This window comes from Beta vulgaris, chromosome 7 (assembly GCF_026745355.1).
Source record: "Beta vulgaris subsp. vulgaris cultivar EL10 chromosome 7, EL10.2, whole genome shotgun sequence".
Lineage (NCBI taxonomy): Eukaryota > Viridiplantae > Streptophyta > Magnoliopsida > Caryophyllales > Amaranthaceae > Beta > Beta vulgaris.
The window spans coordinates 54397785-54419590 of record NC_079208.1 but is presented as its reverse complement, the minus strand read 5'-3'; the positions used below and the strand labels follow the sequence as shown (position 1 = coordinate 54419590).

Here is a 21806-nt window from a genome sequence, read left to right as displayed (position 1 = left end):
TCTAAACTGAATCAACCTCCAGAAATAATTGTCACTTCGTTCTTGAATCACGCGCCAATGAAGTTTACTTCTCTCGACCATCCACGTTAAACATTAATTAATTTTTACACTTTTCTAACCCTCTTTCCACTTTTATACTCCTCCGTCTTAAAATATAGTTTCCATTTCCATTTTGGATGTCCCAAAATATAATTTTCATTTCTATATTTAGTTTCACATTTTTTTGTAGTTTGTCTAGAAAAATCGGCCCTATCCCATCATTTATTTATTTCTTGAATTTTATTTTTTCCTTATTTGTTTATTCAACCAAAATATTACAATTAATGCTCGATCTTTCACCAATTATTCTCCATTTCTATCCTAAAATCATCTTTTCCCATACAATATTTATTTAAATAAAAAAAATTTACTATTCTCTTAGATTCCACTTGCATAAATTACTGTGAACAAAGGAAAATGAAAACTATATTTTAGGACTGAGAGAGTATAAAGGTATTAACAGCTTTTGGGGTTGGCGAGGGAACATAAGGGAAACTTGTTGTATAAGTTCTGTGGTAGGTATTAATCGTTAATTAGTTTAGACTATGGTTCTAACATAGACTTAAATTAAATTCTCTTTATACTAAAAGATAGTAACTTGAATGTGTGTATAAATTGTGAAGCTAGCGGACAAATGAGAAAGAGCCACATCTCCTTTGTTAAAAATATCAAAATCATTATTTAGGGATCTCTTAAGCTTTTTTTGCGTTTTAAGTTATGGCCTTTTCGCTTCCTCTTCCTCTTGCTACTGCTATCTTCAACTCCTTTCTCTTATGTCTTCTCCTGCTGTTCAACTTATCTTGTGCAACTTTTTATCAAGGTCTACTCTTCTCTCTCTAAGCTTAAGAAAAATACAAGTTTTGATCAATTGGTTTACAACTATCTTCTAAAGTTTTTTTCCAATGCATGGGCTGATATATGAAGAATAAAAGTTCTTACATGAGTATTATTGAATGAAACATGTGTCATGACACTATATCATATCACATGTGTTATTTGGGCTCCGTCTGGTAGGGCATAAAACGTTTTCTTTAAAAACTTTTTTCCTTTATTTTCAATTTTACATTATTTGGTTGGCAAAATAGTGTAAAATCATTTTTCCTTGGAGTAAAATTACACTCCCAATGATGGAAAACCACTTTCCCTTCAAAATGAAGGGAAAACTGTTTTCCTTATCTATCTTACACACTCCTCTCACTATCTCTTTAATTTCCCTTTCATATTTCTTTTATTTTCATTATTTTTTTTACATGGAACCAAACAACGGATGACTAATTTTGGAATTGTATTTTCCATTGTAAATTATTTTCCATAAAAATCATTTTACACAGAAAATGTTCTACACCCTACCAAACGGAGCCTTATTGAAAAGAAAAAGAGCATCTCAATGCAATCTACAAAACCTTTTGTATCCTGAATACACCATTAAACAAAGTAAAATGACAGTATGTATACATGTAATGCTTGATTTTTAGGAAAGGTAAGCTATATATATATATATGTTGTGTAGCTCATCTTCACTTGTACATGTACATAATTTATGTTTTGATTATCAGATTAGCTTGTGTGTTAAAGGTGTGATTATGAATACAAGATGATAAATTTATGGAAATTAATGACATGCAGAAAACCCTAAGTACATGTACCCATTCATCAAAGAGGCAAGTACATTCGGATCATCATCAACAGCATCATCACTAGGAGGCTCATTCGCATCATATGGTGGAAAATCAGCTTATGATTACATCATAATAGGAGGTGGAACAGCAGGTTGCCCCTTAGCAGCCACTCTTTCACAAGAGTATAGTGTACTACTATTAGAAAGAGGAGGGGTGCCCTTTGATAATTTTAATGTGACTTTCATGGAGAATTTTCACATATCTTTGGCTGATACCTCAACAACCTCTGCTGCTCAACAGTTTACTTCTACGGATCGTGTTATGAATGCAAGGGCTAGAGTTTTAGGTGGTGGCACTTGCATTAATGCTGGCTACTACTCTAGGGCTAGCCACAGGTATGTTTAGTTTACGTACGATCGAGTTAGTATTTTTTTTTAAGGTAAGGAGAATTCCCTTGCAAGAAGGGGGAAATTAGGGATCCTATCACAGGGGTGGAAGGAGGACCTTACAACCACTCGGCCAACCTTGATCCTTATAATGCAGGCGAATTCATAAAAATTGGTAGTCCTGCATCACAATATACGTGAAGCATTTAGAATCAAATTTGTGGATGTCAATTGTCAGCTGATTTATTGTTTATGAGAAATATATTCGAGATTTAGGATTAACTAGTCTATACACTAAGAAAAACGTATCGAAATTCAATTAATTGGGAGGCTATGTTTTCTGCAACTAATAAAAAAAATATTCTAAGTTTAAACTGTAAATAATATGAAAAACTGTATAGGATAGAAACACTAGTTTATCAACACAAATACGTTTTTTTCATTAAATTAAAAGTAGTTGCAATCAGAGAAAATAAGTTTAAAGAGTAAAATTAATTCTTTGATCAACAAAAATCTGATTTAGATAGGGAGTAACAATCAGTTTGCCTAGTAAAAACTAGTTGAAGAGAATAATAGTGTTTAATGATGCAATAATGACCCATGAATAAACAGTATTCAACAGTATTTAACAGATTGGAAAAGAATAACTTACAATTTAAGTTTCACTAATCACTACTACTCCCACTTAAACCACCTGGAAGAAGATTTTGTTCTTGTCCCTTTACAAGGTAGTTAATCAATCCTTTCACTTGATTAAAAAAAATATTAGTAAACATATTTCTTGAAACAAGTATGAAGTACTATCAAGGGATACTTGGTACTACCTTTGCGTAAAATATGTAGCTTTGTGGATTCCTCCGTTCTTTTTCTATTGCAACTATTGAGTTTTCACGCTTGTCAATACACACCTTTATCTATTAATATCTTTAATTACTTTATAGTATAAATTATACAAATTTGATATTTTACTTGCAAGTATACATTAAGACGAATCTATCAAGACCCTACATGACTAAATATTTACTTACTTAACAATCACAATAGATAGTTAAAGGATGGTCCGTAAATAGTGTAAAAATTTCATTATTGCAATAAAAAAAAGAACAGAAGAAGTACTAATTAAGGAATTAAATCAACGTCTGATCAGTTGACAGAATTATGTGTGTACAATATGTAGCTTTGTGAAGAAGGTAGGTTGGAATCCAGAACTGGTAAATGAAGCTTACCTTTGGGTGGAGAACCAAATTGTGCATGCACCAAAGCTTGCACCATGGCAAGCAGCAGTGAGGGATGCTCTTTTGGATGTTGGAGTGTCACCATTCAATGGATTCACCTTTGATCACAAGTATGGAACCAAGATTAGTGGCTCCACTTTCGACGAATATGGTCGCCGCCACACTGCGGCTGAGCTCTTGGCTTCCGCCAACCCCGATAACCTCGACATCTTCGTCCTTGCCACTGTTCAGAAGATCGCATTTGATACTCAAGGTTTGTAGTACTCACCCTGCAGACATGCTAAGCAATCCTAGTAGCTATCTATGATGCACGGACACTCTCTTTGGGTCAACGTGTCGCGTTTCCGACACTTTAAGACACTGTTAGACATTCTGAATTTTCTTTTGAAGATAAATAGTGAATTAAAACGAGATCAACATAGTTTTTTGTTACTAGAAGAAATGTTTTCCCTCTCAACCTTACTTTTTCCTTTCAATATCTCTAAATCTCTCAAAATATATCCTAATCTACTATCAAAACTATAAAATATCGTGTTCTGCAACACTTCCCCGCATTTTTTCACTTTTAGAATTTGCGTTTCCCCGTGTCTACTGTATGTTCAATTGGTTATTGGCCATACTTGGGAAAGTTATTAATTTTGTTGGGAAAATATACAGGAGAAAGACCAAAAGCAGTAGGAGTAATCTTCAAGGATGAATATGGAAAACAACATAAAGCATTTCTATCAGAAAGGATAGAAAGTGAGGTAATCTTGTCAAGTGGATCAATTGGGAGCCCTCAGTTGCTTCTCCTAAGTGGTATAGGACCAAAGGAAGATCTTAAAAACAAGAACATTCCTGTAGTCCTAGACAACCAGTTTGTAGGAAGAGATGTGCAAGATAATCCTCTCAACACCATATATGTGCCTTTCAAAAGGCATCTAACTCAGTCTTTGCTTCAAACTGTTGGGATAACCAAGCTCGGCGTCTACATCGAAGCTAGCAATGGGTTTGGTCAGTCCAGCAATAGCATCAAGCGACACCATGGTCTCGTCTCAGCTGAGGTTGGTATTAGTTCAGGCTTGGAAAGATCACAATTTTGTAATTAAGACTTTTAACTCAGTCTTGCTGATTTCTCACATGGAAAACTTTTTCTGTTTCCAAAATCCCATTTGTTTTTGTAGGCTGAGCGTATCCATTTTCGTGCTACATAACTATCCAATGACTCCAATCCATTAACATTTCTAGTTCTTTTTGGACAGATTGGACAGCTATCTACAATTCCTCCGGAGGAAAGAACAGAAGAAGCGATCCAAGCATACCGAGAAATGAAGCAAGACTTACCGTTTGAGGCTTTCATGGGGGGGTTTATCCTAGGAAAGGTAGCAAAACCCAAGTCCACAGGACATCTGAAGCTGAACACCACTAATATTGACGATAATCCAGAAGTCACCTACAATTACTTCAGCCACCCACAGGATCTGAGGAAATGTGTTAAAAGTATACAGTTGATAGAGAAGATAGTCAAATCCAAACGCCTCCGTTACTTCATAAATTCTGATAATCTAACAATAGAAAAATTGCTAAATATGAGTGTTCAGGCTAATGTTAACCTCATTCCTAAGCACACTAATGACATTCAATCCCTAGAGCAGTTCTGCAAAGACACTGTGATCACTATGTGGCATTTTCATGGAGGGTGTCACATGGACAAGGTGGTGGGACGCGACTATCAAGTTTTTGGGGTGGATGGCCTTCGTGTTATCGACGGATCTACCTTTGATGAATCCCCAGGAACTAACCCTCAAGCTACTGTGATGATGATGGGAAGGTAATCATACATTCTTTTACTGTTCTAAGTACATTAAACTCATAATTTACTCCCTCTTAGCCCAGTGAACAGTTTTTGATTTGCGCGTTACATGCAATGTGCAGGTACATGGGGGTGAAGATCTTGATGGAAAGACATGGCGAAAGGAGCTAATGTATAGAAGCGAATTCTAAGATATTAGTCAATAAGTACTATTCATGTATACAATACTATCTCCAGTTTGATTACAGGATCTCCTTTTCTTTACTTTTTTCCTACATATATCAAAGAGAAATTCTTTAGTCCTCTTCTTTGTTCCTTTGCCACTTGATATTTGTGCTTTGTTTTGCTTTTACTGAAGAAACTATATACCCCTTTTGCTAAAGTCTCAAGATAACCTTCATTTGTTCTCCTTAGATCCTTTTCGGGTCCTACGAAGGTGCATCCTCGTCACCTTAAAGAAATAATTAAAATAGGTTTAGACTTCAAATGAGGTGAAGATAACGCACCGAAGTCTAATTTTCACTAGTCACTTCTCTATGTTCTCCTTGTTTTCTAAATTGTGGATATAGTAAGAGAGAAAACAAGACTTCAGGTGGTGGAGAAGAAGATTGAAACGATATATCAGATTATCTCTGACATGAACTACATTACGTACTCCATCGTTAATTCTATACATACCTAGAAAGGACTCATATTGCTACATGAAGTAGATTGAAAGTGAAACCAATTAAGTGCTGAAGGAGAAGCCAACATCCATATCGAGTAAAACCATCAAGGACTTATCTACCAACTTATCCCTCATCAAAGGATGTATCACCTTACGCAGATGATGTGATTTAGATGCTGAAATGGTGAAGAGCTTGATTTCTACGTCATCAAGGATTCGAAAAGCTGATGATCTGAGAGATATCAAGGACGTTTTTACAGTACCTCCATGTACAAGATAACCCTACAGTAGAAAGGTCCAAGCATTACCCCAATTCTCAACACCACAGAAATTCTATCTGAACTCAGTTCCATCTGACAACTTGACGAAACATGCATAAGGCGTATTTATATCAGCAATGTCCAAAATCCAAAGCAGGTTGCTAATATGCTGCATGGACAAAGATAACGAAATCCAAACTAATACCCAAACTTCATATTCTCACTTGTAAATTACAATGCTTTTCAGCTTATTTCTATTGATGGAAGCTGATGAAATGCTGATTCTTTGGGTTTACTTGACTCAATGGGATCCTTGCCAGAGATATTCCTTCATGCTACCTCTAGAAAAACGTCCAAATCTCTGCCAGAATGATTTTTTCCTTCCTGATCCTAAAGGCCCAGAGCTGCATTGCCTTTCTGAATATTGATATTCCGCTGAAATACTTGCCAAATCCACAGCTGACGATGGTAACTTAGCATCACAGCTTGATTCATACCCATGTGCAGAATAACGAGTCCCGAGGTACACTTGAAAGTCGGCTGAGACTTTACCACTCTTGTCATCTTCACCCATTGAAACCTGTGCTTGGTTGAAATTGTTTCCTGGTCCTTCCTCATTCGCATCATCAAGCTCACTGCATATGAGTTTCAAGGCCTGAACAACTTCTCCCATGAAGGGACGGCGAGATACTTCTGGTTGTACACACATAGATGCAATTGCTGCTACTTTGGTGAAACTATCAAATGGAGCACTTGGCTTCAGGATGGGGTCAATTACTATTTCCAATCCTTCCTGGCTGGTGAGAAGTGGGAGAGCCCATCCTACTAGGTTTTCTTGACCTGGTGGTTTTGAAAAGTCTACTGGTTTTCTTCCAGTCAACAACTCAAGTAAGACCACACCATAGCTGTAAACATCACTTTTGACGAGAAGATGCCCAGTCATTGCATATTCAGGAGCTAAGTAACTGTAGAACACAATATATTAGATATGGGGGAATCAATTGTTCAATATGAAACTATTTCTGTCACAATTGTTTTCATAAGTAACAAAACAGGGGAAGAAGCATAGCAGCATATAAGATAAGTCAAGAAGATTATACCCAAATGTTCCAATAACATGAGTTGAGATGGGTTGATTTCCCTCGTTCAAAGCATTTCTAGCTAATCCAAAGTCGGACACTTTTGGTGTGAAATCATGTTCTAACAAGATGTTACTGGACTTAAAATCTCGATGTATGACACAAGGGTTTGAATCTTCATGTAGGTAGGCCAAACCTCGAGCAGCCCCTAACGCTATTTTCATGCGGGTTGTCCAATTAAGAGAAGCAACAGCCCTGTCTCCTGAATTCAACATAAAAAGTATTGACAATATCAACAAACATATTAACTCAACAAACATATTAGCTCACACGAAAATTAATACAATAAAAAAGGGTGATATTTGGCTTTTACCATGTAAGTGGGATTCAACACTTCCATTTGGAACTAGTTCATAGATGAGGCAACGACTATGATCCTCTGTGCATATGCCTAGCAATTTGACGAGGTTCTTATGGTGCAGACGGCTAAGCATCTCAACTTCAGATAGGAACTCATGAATTCCATGGCGTTTTTCCCTCTTCAGGACTTTCACGGCCACTTGCTCTCCATCATCAAACATGCCCCTGTATACAACCCCAAATCCACCTTCTCCAAGAACTCTCGAAGTATCAAATCCATCAGTGGCCCTTTCAATGTCAGGAAGACTAAAAATTTTCGCGGACCCTGTAAAATTTAGCATCCCAGAACCAAAAGACAATGATCTAGAAAGCGATTTGCTCCCTACTGCCAAAAACCTAGCAGCTCCTGTTCCATAACAGCATATTGTAGTACTAGTATTTAGCAAGAATTATTTTCAGGATAAGACAAGAACCACAATAGTTATATGGAATATACTGTATGACCTAAGATATGTAAATTGACATCATCAACTTTTACTAGAATTATAATACAGGTGATGTCAGAATAACAAAGTATAGAGCCTAGAATGATCCTCAAGTTGTATGCGAAGCCAACAATATATCACTGTGACATCATGATGACTCAACTACTGATAGAACAAGCTAAATTGTCGAGATGAAGTAACTTTACATATATGATTATCAAACTTCAGCATGGATTATAAGTGCTCTTGTATTTTTGGTACCTGATGGCTTTGTAAAGGAAGAAGCAACAGTTGTTAGAGCTTCTTCAGGCTGAGGAGTAGGACTTCTATGTCTGACTATCAAGATACATGCAATACCAGCACATGTTAAGAAAGCTGTGATCACAGATATTATTACTACAGTATGCATGTTTCTGTCAGATGTATTCTTTTGACTTCTTGGTATATCAACCCCCAGTGGCTTTAATGAACTCCCACTATTTCCCTTATAGTTAGCAGGATAGGGATGGTCTTCTATGGCAGCAAGATTTGACGATAGGGAAGGTGGAGAAGGTGGAAGACCTGCAGAGCAGAGGGGCCAAAGAAAGTGAGAAATTTGAGAACAATACTTGTTACTTTGTTAGTTGATCAATGCAGTTTATATGATGCTATAAAAGATAGCTATATTCAGTCACTAAGAAAGAAGCTGCTTATATGTACTATTCGTTAGAAATAGCCAAAGATGATGTCTAACCTGGATAGTGAACATCGAGCACATTATAAGCACCAAAGGAGGAAGGATTTACATAAACTTTCTTGTGCCAAAATTTCTCATATAGTGAAAATGCATCAGCGTGTTTGAATTTTCCGTCTAGTGGAACTAAGTTTACAAGAACAATGGTTTTATCTAGCTGCTGGTTCGCAGCATTTGCTCCCATGATGCGAACCTGACTTTGGTTCAGTGAAAGGCTTGAAGCCATTTCTGCAGCCAGCCTAGAGACCAAAGGGAAAAATGTGTATAGAGCAATGTTGAGTTGCAATCTGACTTGCATTGGCCACACACAACCACAGGGAATTCCAGATGGAGTGTAAGTCAATGGTTCTGCACATGTTATTGTCGTACAATCTACAAAAACAGTGAAGATATCTTTGTAAAGATTCTACAAATTTTCAGAAAATCAAATACCAAGAGAACTTTGTAGTGTATTCATATATAAGAATAAGAACATGATAAAAGTAGGCGGGTACCTTGATTAGGAGGTGGAGATGGTAATACAAATGTTGAAGATGGAGGAGGTCTCATCTTTACCAATGAACTTGAAGGTGAAACAGAGGGTGGCTGTATAGGCACTAGTGAATACAATTAAGAAGAATAGGTCAAATTGTCAACACATTATCAGTGAGTGCAAAAATTAAAGGTGATATGTGCAATGTATAAATAAATCCATGATTTGGCAACCCTGAATATTGGTTATTAGCAGCAAAGTATGTCATATCTCAATCAAAGGTGCACATGTGCAATTTCATGATTACCAAATTAAGAGAATTGTAAATTCAACTTATACTTCTACTAACTTTGTATAGCTATTGACAATCGCACAATTGGGAAATTTTGGCTTGTGATTGAACGACAGGGAGACCATAAAGGAGATATCCATATGCAGGGTGCATAGCTGCCGTAAAATTAACACTATATTTTAAAACATAAGAAACCAAACCAGCAGCACCTACATATCCAAGTTCAAGCAATCACACAAGCAAACCCTATAATCCCTGAGATTCTGTCATCAATAATGGCAAAATGTGCATGTAGCAACTAAGCTAATTCACCATGAGTATTTACCTGTTTATGACAGTTAATTTTATACAATTCTTGATGAGTGTAATGACTCATTCCACTGATAATGATGATAGATGTCTTCGTTATTAAGAAGATGATTAGTATAGTTTTGAAGAATAACAACATTAGCAATATTTTTATAACAATGTTGGGAGAAACAAAAGCAATAGCAGTATGGTTCATACAAAGAAACATACATTGACGACCATGTGGCAGGGGAGAAAGAAGGTATGATGGTCCAGCAGCTGATTTGCCATATTGGTTCTTTGCATGAAAATGTTGATAATGATGACTATGATGATGATGATGATGACGATGATGATGATCATAATATGAATCTTCTTTAGAATATCCCAACGAGTTGATCCGTTCCCTTGGGATGTGTTGAAAAGGTGATTCAGCTGGTGCAAGTGAGGCAGGCCTTCTGGAGCCATGCATGGTAGGATCTTTGACAAGAAATAGTATGAAGGTTATTTGCACAAAGTTCATAGGCAATAAACTCACTCCGAAATCAGCACCTCCTGATGCCAGTAAAAGAGTATCGCATTGAATTATACCTTGGCTGAAAGAATGACTCATATGAGGAAAAGAAGTGAATGTACTTCTAGGAGGTGCTGCAACAGGATAACCATGTCTTTCATCGATGAAGCCAGGGGTAACTGCAGGAGATACAGCATAACCTACAGCATGGCCTCTTCCATCTATAGCCACATTTGATCATTGAACATTAGTTACCAAAAACATACACAACTAAAGTGCATTTATTAAAATAAGCTACAAGGAAGGTAGAAAGTAATGCCAAGGAATTCTATTAAGTACATTATACGATCCCATTAGGCTAAGGAACTCTATTAATTATTTAACTAGTCATATCCATAAAATAATGCAGCAGATACCAAAAAAAGATCTGCCATAAGAAACATGCACATAAATTTGATATAAGAATCCAAAGTTCTTAATGAAAACTAAAGTAAAGACACAATGTATACTACATTAATAGTAGTGGACCACATAAAAGAAATAATCTTACGTTAAAAGTTGAAATAAAAGAAAGAAGGTCCAATTGGAACAATAAGCCATTGTTTGTGGAGCTTCTTTTTTTCTTTTTCTTGGAGAAAGCTATATGTGGGACTACATAAGATTTTCTAAATTGAGACAATCCACAAAAACCCAATGATCTACCCTTACTTAGTCATTTACTCACCTAACAAGGAAATACTCACATTAAATTGTCTATTATATCTACTGGGTATATACCCAAAAATCAGGAAGAACTTGCAGAAACTCAGCTCAACATGACAATATACTCTCCTCCAAAAAAAAAAAAAGCATAAATTTTTTTTGGAAAAACAAAAGATAAAAAAAGTGAACCGACAGTTTATCAGCCAGATTCTTAATACTAAATACCTAATCATCTTGCAATAATTTAACTTAGAATGACACAGCTATAGATCATATATATCTCTTTGCAGGAACTACTAAAATGGATTTCAAAGAATGAAAAGAAAGATTGCACATTTTGTCCAATGAACACTGGATTTCCAACAACATAACAAAAGAACAACTAGAACATAGCACATTCATCCTAATTGACTATCAAAATCCAATAAAGAACACCAAGTTCACAATTCAAGCACATTACATAACAATGCAGACAAATATTTAAGTCAAACTTTGAACCAACACAATTAAAAAGCATAACTCATTACCTGCAGATCCATGAATTAGGAAAGCACACACAATAACCAAAAATCTGAGCACCAAGAAACTGAGTTCTGCCTCCATTTCCCACCTCATAAACTAGATTATAAAATTCAAATCTTTCATCTCATTGTTACACCCATAACAGAAAGAAGTAGAAATTCAAGACATAGAAGTGTAAATTGAACAATGAATCTAAAATACAACATGGGTCTCAATTATCTTTTTCCAAAGAAACTACTAAAATTTCCACACACAAAAAAAAACCCAGAAAAAATAAGAAAGAATTAAGTGAGGAAAAAGCAATGAGAATGCAGTTTAGTGGAAGGACAAAATTGGGTTTTAGGTGGAAAGCACTCCTTAAAAATGCTTGGTTAGGTCATTAAGCTTGAAAATTTTCTCAAAAACATACAGGATTTAACTGCTTCAGGAATTCAATGTATAGCAAAACTACAATATAGTAGTCAGTAGAAATCTTAGAAGTGGCCAAATTATCAAGAATAGACCATAAGTTTTGTACCCACCCACAAAGTTAAGTGACACTTAAAGAGTGATCATTGGAGAGAGAAAGACTAGAGAGGGGAAGGTGGGAAAAACATGAACATCAGTAAAAATAGAGGCGTCGGTGCTTGGTGGGGTTTCTTATAAATAGCTTTTGTAATGTTTTGAACTTTAAAGAAAATTTTTTTGGCACTTTTAAGTTTAGGGATTTGTTTAGATTATCCATATGGTAAAGGACGAAAGACTTGATCTGAGTTAGGCTATGTTCAGTTTACCTTATTTTTGCTTATTTCAGATCTAATCAGATCAGATCAGAAAAAATAAGTTCAGATTAGATCAGTTCAGATCATGTTTATATTTTAAAATCATTATATCTTTCATTACATATTAGTAAAAATTATAATAATTGAATATTAATAAAGTACTCATTGAGACGAATCAAACAAGACCCCACATGACTATATTTTTTTCTTATATATTGAGAAAAATCTAAAAGATAAGATCTTGTAATCAGAAAAAATAAGTTCAGATCAGATTAGAAAAAATAAGTTCAGATCAGATCAGATAAGTTCAGATCAGAAAATTTCAGGTGAACCAAACATAGCCTTACATTCTTTCTGTCTTAATTTGTATAATTATCTTAATATGTAAAGCAAATAGAGAGGGTGGTAGGAGTTGTAATTGCAGTTTTTTGATTAACTATATTTATTTTTCTTTTATTTTAGAAAAAAAAAAAAACTAAAGTTAGAGAAGTTATAATTGGTTTATAGTTGGGGTATAATGGTAAAACTAGGTAGACACCAAAGTTATCATATATAATAGAGATTTGTAATTGCGTATGATAATTTTGAATGATAATGGTAAATCTTTCTTGTTTTCGTTAGGATTTTTTGTCCAAACTACCTTTAACTTTCAAGTTTTTGCGAGAAATTACCTTATAAAAACATTGTTGTCCCAAACTATGTTACTTTTACAATTTTATTGTTGACAGCTACTTTATGCAAGTTTTCGGCGTTTACTTTTGTTTTTTCATCCAACCTTACTAAATAGCAGCTTAATAGATGTTTCTCAGCCAAATTTACACATGTTGGATAGTGCATCCAAGGTATCATGGTAATCTTGTACCCCTGCTGTTTGTTTTAAAGCTTTCAGGTCAGCCATGGGGTCATCAAAGAGATCCCCAAATCTAGTAGTGATGTTCAGTGCATACTCCCAGGTAGGCATCACATCTTCCCTACTATTCATGTAACTTTGATGCCACAACAAAGCTTTACCCTCCAAATCAAGAGCGGCTAATCTGACCTTATTTTCATCCATGATTTTATCTAGATCAAAAAATTGCTTACATCTATATAACCAAGGTTTCCGTTTATCTCCATTAAACCAAGGGAATGCAATTTTTGTTAATCTACATGAAAAATAATGGTGTGAGTGTTCCCCAATCTCACTTCTATTAGGGGGGGGGGTTCCATTAATGCTCAAGTGTGAGAAATCTGGACTACCCATATTGGTATTCTTAGCTTGATTATTATAGACTATTTTAGTTAATTGCAATGATAATCCTGACATTAAATCATTCAATTCAGCTATAGATTTAGCATTTTGTCAATGTTCAAACTATTATCATAACAAGCATCACCCACCTCCTTGTTTAGCTCCTCTATGGCATACTTCAAGCTAGCCTCCAATTTCTGAAGTTATGCTACCAACGCTTCATTTTCACCACCATCCATACCAGAATTTCGAGTTTGCACCATTTTCACAACCAAGGATACAGCTGCTCTAATACACAGGCATAAAACATGTAGAAATCAATCATACTAGCAATCACATATGAACTTATAAAGTTCCTATACATATGTTCATTAATATTACTTTAAATTAAGCAAAGTGATTTTCAACTATTTTACTATAACACATAGATACCTTGATCTGGTATAATATTAACTTATTTTACGTCGATTATAGGTTTTTAGTTTTCAGATGCATATAGCTTCAATGACTAGTATCGTTATAGACTTATAGTAAGCCCTTTACAGTTAAAGTAAGACATTAATATAATCAGCTTTTAAGAAATGTCTAACTCGTATTTTGAGGAAGTTCATAAGAATTTATATTGATATGAGACGTCCTTTTTAAACCAAATATGATATGATTTGCATACAACTAAAAGTTTGAATATCGACTTATATAAATTTGTTTTATTCCAAGTCATTGAATATATCAGTAATAAAATAGACTTTTATCGATGCCACTTTCATATACGTTTTTATGAAGTACAACTATTTTTTTCGAGGCAATTGCGGAAGTCCCGACAACACTTATTGGTTGCGTAAATTCTTAACTGGACCCGAAAAACATCTGGCCAAAACCCGATACGAAGCTCAATTTTTCCCAAACGAATACAAGAATGTGATTAACTTCTATCCGAACCAATGCGATTATCGACGAAGTTGTGTGATTTTCATCAACAAATGAAATAAACCGAAACGTAACTGAAAATAACCGCAACAATTTTTTAACAGTTATGGATTCAACCGTTGGTTGGTTTAACTGTTTGGATAAAACTGATTTAAATTGCAACTGAAATGAACTGAAAAGTTTGTTAACTGAACTGAACTGTTAATTATTTTAATTGGTACAAACTGAATTGATATGAACTGTTTGATTATAATCATAACTGAATTGTTGAATTGAGTTGACACCTTATTAATCAGTATGATGTTTTTTATATGCTATCTTAATATTTTTATTCATTTTTGTGATTTTTAATTGTTTTTTTTATATCTTGCTGAAAAATAAAAAATTAAGCTATTAAATTGTCAGAAAAATTATAAATATTATTTCTCACAAAAAATGATATATAAAAGATACTCCATCCGTCCCAAAATATAGTTCCCATTTCATTTTGCACAGTCTCCAAGACGTACTTTTGACCTACGATATCTTCTATTTCTTATTAGTAAAAAATATAAAAAGTTGATATTACGAATTTACACATTGAGACGAATCTAACAAGATCCCTCATGAATATGTTTTTTTTTTTCTATACAGTAGTAAGAATATTTGGTCAAAGTTTTTAAAATTTGACTCTCAAAATAGAAATGAGAACTATATTTTGGGACGGAGGAAGTATGTTTTACTCCCCCCATCTCATAATATAGTGCCTACTTCATTTTTGGTGGGTCAAACTTTAAAATCTTTGACCGAATATTCTCATTTGTATATAAAAAAAACATATTCATGTGGGATCTTAATGAGAAACAAGCACTATAATATGGGACGGAGGCATCTATACTAATATATTAAAAGACGTTCATAAGAATGTGTATGTGCCATGTGACACTCTCCTCTAAGGCTGTAATGTAAATGCTCTATTTTCATGCCAAACCCCTCAACTAAAAAAATAATGTTTTGTGATTACAAAGTATTGAACACATGACCTTTGAAAGGTAAAGTGAAAGCTTAACCATTGATCCAACATAACATCATTGTTTAATATTTTAAAATAAATTATGATAAGGTATGTAATTATATTACATTAAAATATTACACAAGTATTTAGATAACTAACACATTAATGGTAATGATAATAGACTATCATAGTCATAGACATAAACTCTTACTCCAATTTCTTGTATTCTTCAAATTATGACGTCAATTTTTCCTCACAAAACAAAAATTTACGAAAAGAAACAACCCGGGGCATCGTCCGGGACACTCACTAGTTAATATATTATAAGGGGATAAAAAAATGGAAAAATGAAAAAAAAAAAAAACTACACTAGAAATTAGAAAGAACATCATAAGATACATGATGTAAAACACAAATAAAAAATAAAATATCATGATTTACATCATATCTAATAAACTGATTTTGCTAATTGACATAAGCACTATATAGAAAAGATTATAACCATAACCCTCCAAATTCCAATCAGTGAAATTTGCTGCGATTACAAGGGAATTATCTCTCTCTATATACTACAGATTACAAATTAGAGATCATACATTTCATACTTCGAATCTCATTCCAGTTTTGTTTTCTATTTAAAAGTTGGACTTCGAATTATTTGTATTTGCAGCATCAATTCGAGTTACTTTTCGAGGAAAGAAATTGAAGGATTTTTTTTGGCGATTCCAAAAAATTGAAGGTTTGTTTATAACTTAATTTACTATATATTGCAAGTATAAAGATTTAAACTTTGTAGTTTAGCATTCAATACTTGAGTAAGAATCTATGTTATTTTATTGATTAGTATTTGAGGCTTGCTCAATTTTTTAAAAAATCCATAATTTGGGGTTCCGCCTTGGATGCTCCACTTGATTGGATAACAATGGAAGTTGAAGTAACAAGGATTTACTGTTCTCATTTTTGCAATGAATTGAATGGAAGATTTATTGGACTATTATGCTTTTTGTGTTATATGGATTGTTTTTAGATGGAGCTGTATATACTTGGGTTATAATGAAGGATGTATTAATGTTGTTGCTAGACATGCTCATGTTTTTGTTATATTCATCCATCTGAACTGATGGATGGTCTTGTTGAGAACTAGGATGGCCTAGAGAGTATATGCTTGTGAAGAGTTGGCAATTTTATGTTTTTTTGATACCTGATACTTTGTGGAGAAGCTGAAACATAACAACGGCTCGATGCTATTTGAGCCCATATCAGTGGCGTATCCGAGAACTAAACCCCCAAAATCTGGATTTCTTTTAGCAAATTAGGGAATAAATGTTTTAGAGGAGATCTTAAGTTAATTGGTGTGCTTTTTACATTCTATTGCTATACATAGCAAGAGCTATGTATCAGAATTGCCATTGTCCTAGCATTAGTATTTGGTAATATAAAGGCATTCTCTTCCTCTCTCATTCTCCTTATGTGAGCAGGCAAACGCCATGGATCCTCATCATCAATATGGTGGAGGAAGCTGGAGTATGATCCCCAACATTCCTACGCATTCCAACTTATCTACATCCTCCACTCAAGATCCTCTCTTTCTCTCTTCTCAACCCCAGCAACAGCAACAGTTTCATATACAACAACAATCGCAACAATTTGGCCTTCATAATCATCAACAACAGCAATTTCAGTCACCACAACACCAACAGTATATCCAACAATCACCCCAACAACAACAACAACAATTTGTTCAGCCTTCTCCCCAACAACAACAACAACAACATCTACAACAACCGTTTGTTCATCCCTCGCCACAGCAACAGCAGCAGCAACAACAGTTTGTTCATCCTTCTCCGCAACAACAACAACAACAGTTTGTTCATCCTTCACCGCAACAACAGTTTGTTCATGCATCACCCCAACAACACCAGCAATTTGTGCAACAATCACCTCAACAACAGCAGCAGCAGCAACCGCAGCAATTTCAGCCGCAAACCCAGAGGTTTCAGCAGCAATTTGTGCAGCAATCGCCTCAACAACAGCAACAGTTTCAGCAACCTTCTCAAGTTCAACAGCAGTCATCTCAACAACAACAACAGCAACCGCAACAATTAGTGCAGCTATCCCCACAACAATTAGTGCAGCAATCCCCACAACAATTAGTGCAGCAGTCCCCGCAACAGTCACAGCAACAGCAATTGCAATCACCAACACAGCAGCAGCAGCATCAGTCGCTTGCTTCTCACTTCCACCTCGTAAATGTAAAATCTTTCTATTTAAAGAGAAGCGTAACCCTCATGCGAGTTACATTAGATTTATGATTAAGTTAAATTGCTACTGCAGTTGGTGGAAAATCTAGCTGATGCAATTGAGAACGGGACCCGGGATCAGCATGCTGAGGCTTTGGTCACTCCCTCTCCATCTTTTTTCAGTTTGCATTTTGAGCTGCTTAATTTTCATTGCATCTTGGGGCATTAGCAACCTGTGATGCATCGTGTTATCTAGATTGGATTTGGCTAAATGGTGTATCTTTCTGTTTCTGTTTGTGTTTGTGTTTCTTCTGACTGTAGATTGGTGAGCTGAATAGCCGCTTTGAGAAGTGCCAACAGCTTTTGAACTCTATTGCAGGAAAAATAAATTCAAAAGCCATGGTAAAGCTATTGCTACTTCAATCAAGAAATGGTTTTGTTTCCTCTGTGTTCTGTTTTATTGTTGTCTTAAATTGATTAGCTTGATTGTTTGTAAGGTCCGATTGTTTCCTTTTAATTGAAAATTTGTCGGTTTTGGCTTGTTCTTTAATGACCTGCAGACTGTAGAAGGGCAAAAGCACAAGCTGGAAGAAAGCGAGCGATTGCTTAATGAAAGGAGGTATGATGCTCTTTCTTCTCCTGCATGTGAATTTAGGTTTTGTGCTGTATTTAACACGCATTCTGTGATCCCAGGGATTTGATTTCCAGTTATAAAAACTCTGTGGAAGAGTTGATTCAGTCAAAGCCTTGATACGTGCTCAAACTCCAAATCTGGTGAGCTCTATGTGTCTGCATGCTTTTCCTCGTATTTAAGTGATATTAAATCAGGTGAAGAACCGATCACGCATGAAATGTTGTTTGATTGCATTGCTGTTTTGCTTAGCAATTATTGTATTGAGACAGCATAGGTTCTTAATATGAATAAACAGAATGCCAGCAGGAAAAAAATCATGTCGCAATTACTTATTTTTAGGTATAAGGAAATGTCCAATCTGTTGATACCTGTTTTGGTCTTGAAGGAAATTAGGTGAAACAGAATGCTATGTTTGTCTTCAGACCAAGCTAACTTTATACAGTCTGAGTCTGGGAGAAGAATATAAAGTGGTTTGTTTTATTTTCTCCAAGAAAGCTTGATACTTCAGCGGATATGGTTCCTTCTCCATCAGATATTAGCACAATTTCCCTAACGATGGGGTTGTTTTAATGGAGAATACGTCAATACCACATCTACCAAATTTCTTATGCCTAAGTATCCAAAACTGATATCTAATCTATTTGTTCAATTAGGCAGGATTTAGCATGCAAGAACATCATGGAAACAAGAGTTCTACAAATCATTGTTGTAATTATTAACTTTCTTTGGTAGAGTATTGGTACAAACTTAATATTTCTACATTTTAAAAGTACTAAGTACTGAGTACTGACAGACATGGACTTAGGAGAAGTTTCAACATGCTATCATCACTCAACAGTTATGTATCTTATTGAACCAAGCTTATCAGGTTATGTACTGAAAACATTTGCGAGGGTAGTCTACTCAAAGATTGAACCTTGCCATCAGCCGTTGCAATGTTCTGATTCTTGGTCTTATTGATACTTGATCACTAAATACTAAATTATTCATGTCTGGGTGTGAGCAGTTCCCTCGTTGTAACTCACATCTCACACTGTATTTCAAAGATATTGATTCTAAATCATTTTTCCTTCAGTATCACCCTCCCCAACTCCATGTTTGCCTTCATATTAATTATTGGCTTATACTACCTCTTTTTTTTAAAATTGTTACACTTTCCTCTTTAAACCGCTTCTATTTAATTGTTACACTTTCACTTTATCCTTATATGGTAACATGTCAGATCAACTTTATATCCTTTTCTACCTCATATGTCCCACTACCCATTTTATTAATCCAACCAAAAGCTTCCCACCTACTCCATTTTCTCTCCCCTCCAATATTTTAATGGTTCTTTTACATTTTCGAAAAATAGATATGCTTTTGTTGTACTTCTCTCCTGCTTTTTTCAGAATTGCCTTGGTTCTCCCAGGAATTGAAGTGTAACAATTATTTGTAAATGGAGGGAGTATATAATTACCTTGATTAGTGGCATATTTTGGCTGTGTAATGTGCTTTTGTGTGAGAGCAGTGGCTGTGAACAATTTTATAGGATGGAGACTTTTGATTATAGCTAACAATCTATCCCATGGGCTAGAGCTTTACTGATTATATTTTAATTCAACGTAACATGTAATTAGATCTCGAAGCCAAAAGTTATAGGCTTTTCCTTCAAGCAACTGTAGGTTCATCGAGATATCAGGATCTCTAGTCAAATTTTGGGACCCAAGGAGACACGGGAAGGCCTTCTCAACTTTATGTCAACTGTCAAGATTTATCACAGTTGTGACTTAGAGTAACCTATGTAAATTATAATGTTAGAGTAGGAGTGGTCTTGGGCGAGCTACAGGCCTTTCTACTCTTCATTTCAACTTTTGTTGCTGGGTCGAGGAACCTCATATGCGTAGCTTGTCAGATGGACTCTTCTCCTTGGGCCTAAGCTGAGGTACAAAGGGCCATTGGGATGATAAGGGCCTGTGGAATATGGATAGTTGCCAAATTGGTTTTGATATCTGTCACAAAATTTGGGACGGGGCAATCATAACTGTGAATTATATAAGTCGTCGGAACAGCTTCACTGACTGTTTTCTGAGCACATTGTAACCGTAGGTGCACTGGACCACGAGGAAGTGAAGGGCTTTTCGATGACTCTTACATCCCCATTATGCTCTTTACTCTTGGAGGCTACTATGATTGGTCCAACAAGAGGAAATATTCCATGGACCCTCCTTTGAAGATTTGGGTAAATTTTAAGCCACAAATAGTCTGTGTTTTGAGCACTCTGAGGGTCAATGGATTCTGGAACCTAAGGCGGCCTTTTGGGGGGGGGGGTTGTTATTTCCATACTATGTTGTGATGTGAGATATCAATTTTTTTTGGGGGGGGTGGGGGTTTTTATTTCCACACTATGTTGTGATATGAGATATCTTTTTTTTTTTTTTTTTTTTTTTGGGGGGGGGGGGGGGAGAGGATGAGTCATGAACTCATGACATCCATGAGTCATCTACACCAAGAATAGCATGGCAAGAGCTTCCAAACCCGATTTTACCTTGCATACCTCAAAAGCTAACTAATGATCTTCAATAATACTTGAAAGCCTTCTCCGTGCCCAGATTCTTTGTATGACTAGGTGCTGGCATTACACGTGGGTTACAGCCTTAAGAACAGTCTTGTGCCACCTTTAGCTTCATGTTCTCCACGCTGAGGCTAGATTTTCTTGCCATATCACCCTAAATTCGAATGATTGTTTTTCTAAAGATATACACTAGTGAGTCTCTGTCGACAGAGAGTTTTTCTAGTTTCTGTTTTGACGGAGTCGGCGCTTTTACATGGGGTGCTCTTATTGCTGACTTGATGTAATGTGAATAGTTCCATTTTCTCACATATCAACTGGGGATCCGAGCTACAGCTCTAGTGATATTGATATGCTAAGAAAATTAGCTGTGATATTGATATGCTAAGAAAATTAGCTGTGAAATATTATTTTAGCTCATCTAATAATGCTTGTTTTCTCCTAGGCATCGGATTCTATTGGTGCTCTTATGTGCAATAAATCATCGTCAACCAGGGGTGCTTCCAAGCTCAGAAAATAAATCCCCACAATCTCTGAATGTTGCTAGCGGAGCTTGAAACGTTGGTTCATAATTGCAGAAGCCCTCGATCTTGGAATTTTTTGCCTTATTGAATCCCTTAGACCCTTACAAAATACAGCCTAAGCGTTTGATCTGATGAATTGTGGTGTTTGTAAAGATTCACTGTATTAGGTCGACACTTTCCCTGAACTGAGGCAGCTTCTTGTTCCAGTTCTGTTCCTTTCAAGTTTCAATATTCTTGTTCTGTAGATTAGATAAATTTAGCTGCAGTACATTCATAATTGCTTGGACCTAATGTTCTTGGTATTCTTGCAAACAATATTTATATAATCCACTGAAGTTCCGTCTCAAATTCACTGTTGAAAGTATTTAATTGGTATTGTTCTATCATATCAAGGAGTGTTTAAATTAACAAGATAATAATTAGTTTAGCATTATAATGAATTCAATGGAGGAGGTAGTCATCACGTTTTACACAAGCTGCTTATAAAGAGCCCGTCACA

General features: G+C 35.4%; 3 protein-coding genes across 5 annotated transcripts; 2 read left to right on the top strand and 1 right to left on the bottom strand.

Annotated features, from left to right (window-relative positions):
• The first annotated feature begins 672 nt into the window (after positions 1-672).
• LOC104899821 (protein HOTHEAD) lies at positions 673-6333 on the top strand. The gene is made up of 6 exons (XM_010687101.4): positions 673-859; positions 1666-2053; positions 3222-3532; positions 3937-4322; positions 4521-5089; positions 5194-6333. The coding sequence occupies exons 1-6, from the start codon at positions 757-759 to the stop codon at positions 5240-5242; spliced, it is 1806 nt and encodes a 601-aa protein (XP_010685403.2). The 5' UTR covers positions 673-756; the 3' UTR covers positions 5243-6333.
• Positions 5680-12053, bottom strand: LOC104899820 (receptor-like serine/threonine-protein kinase ALE2). Its single transcript, XM_010687100.4, has 9 exons — positions 11451-12053; positions 10299-10442; positions 9939-10187; positions 9150-9251; positions 8656-9027; positions 8184-8483; positions 7451-7843; positions 7099-7339; positions 5680-6963 (listed from the first exon to the last, which is right to left on the bottom strand). The coding sequence occupies exons 1-9, from the start codon at positions 11536-11538 to the stop codon at positions 6300-6302; spliced, it is 2553 nt and encodes an 850-aa protein (XP_010685402.2). The 5' UTR covers positions 11539-12053; the 3' UTR covers positions 5680-6299.
• A 3674-nt stretch (positions 12054-15727) lies between these two features.
• Positions 15728-21655, top strand: LOC104899819 (mediator of RNA polymerase II transcription subunit 9). Of its 3 annotated transcripts, none has more exons than XM_057396155.1 (7): positions 15728-16097; positions 16837-17610; positions 17693-17755; positions 17920-18000; positions 18159-18217; positions 18292-18372; positions 18626-18993. In XM_057396155.1, exons 2-6 carry the CDS (start codon positions 16846-16848, stop codon positions 18347-18349), a joined length of 1026 nt encoding a protein of 341 aa, XP_057252138.1. In that variant the 5' UTR covers positions 15728-16097; positions 16837-16845; the 3' UTR covers positions 18350-18372; positions 18626-18993. The 3 variants fall into 3 exon arrangements, with proteins under 3 accessions (XP_057252138.1, XP_048503870.1, XP_010685401.2); XM_048647913.2 differs by having other exon boundaries at positions 18618-18993; XM_010687099.4 differs by lacking the exon at positions 18626-18993 and adding an exon at positions 21229-21655 and having other exon boundaries at positions 15730-16097.
• The last annotated feature ends 151 nt before the right edge of the window (positions 21656-21806 follow it).

Coding starts and splice junctions, on each gene's coding strand:
- LOC104899821 (XM_010687101.4), top strand. CDS start 757: ATGGCCTTTTCGCTTCCTCTTCCTCTTGCTACTGCTATCTTCAACTCC. Junction 860..1,665: donor TTGTGCAACTTTTTATCAAG/GTCTACTCTTCT, acceptor AATGACATGCAG/AAAACCCTAAGTACATGTAC. Junction 2,054..3,221: donor TACTCTAGGGCTAGCCACAG/GTATGTTTAGTT, acceptor TACAATATGTAG/CTTTGTGAAGAAGGTAGGTT.
- LOC104899820 (XM_010687100.4), bottom strand. CDS start 11,538: ATGAGGTGGGAAATGGAGGCAGAACTCAGTTTCTTGGTGCTCAGATTT. Junction 10,443..11,450: donor CCTAATTCATGGATCTGCAG/GTAATGAGTTAT, acceptor ATGTGGCTATAG/ATGGAAGAGGCCATGCTGTA. Junction 8,484..8,655: donor GCTCGATGTTCACTATCCAG/GTTAGACATCAT, acceptor TCTGCTCTGCAG/GTCTTCCACCTTCTCCACCT.
- LOC104899819 (XM_010687099.4), top strand. CDS start 16,846: ATGGATCCTCATCATCAATATGGTGGAGGAAGCTGGAGTATGATCCCC. Junction 17,756..17,919: donor ATCAGCATGCTGAGGCTTTG/GTCACTCCCTCT, acceptor TTCTGACTGTAG/ATTGGTGAGCTGAATAGCCG. Junction 18,218..18,291: donor CGATTGCTTAATGAAAGGAG/GTATGATGCTCT, acceptor CTGTGATCCCAG/GGATTTGATTTCCAGTTATA.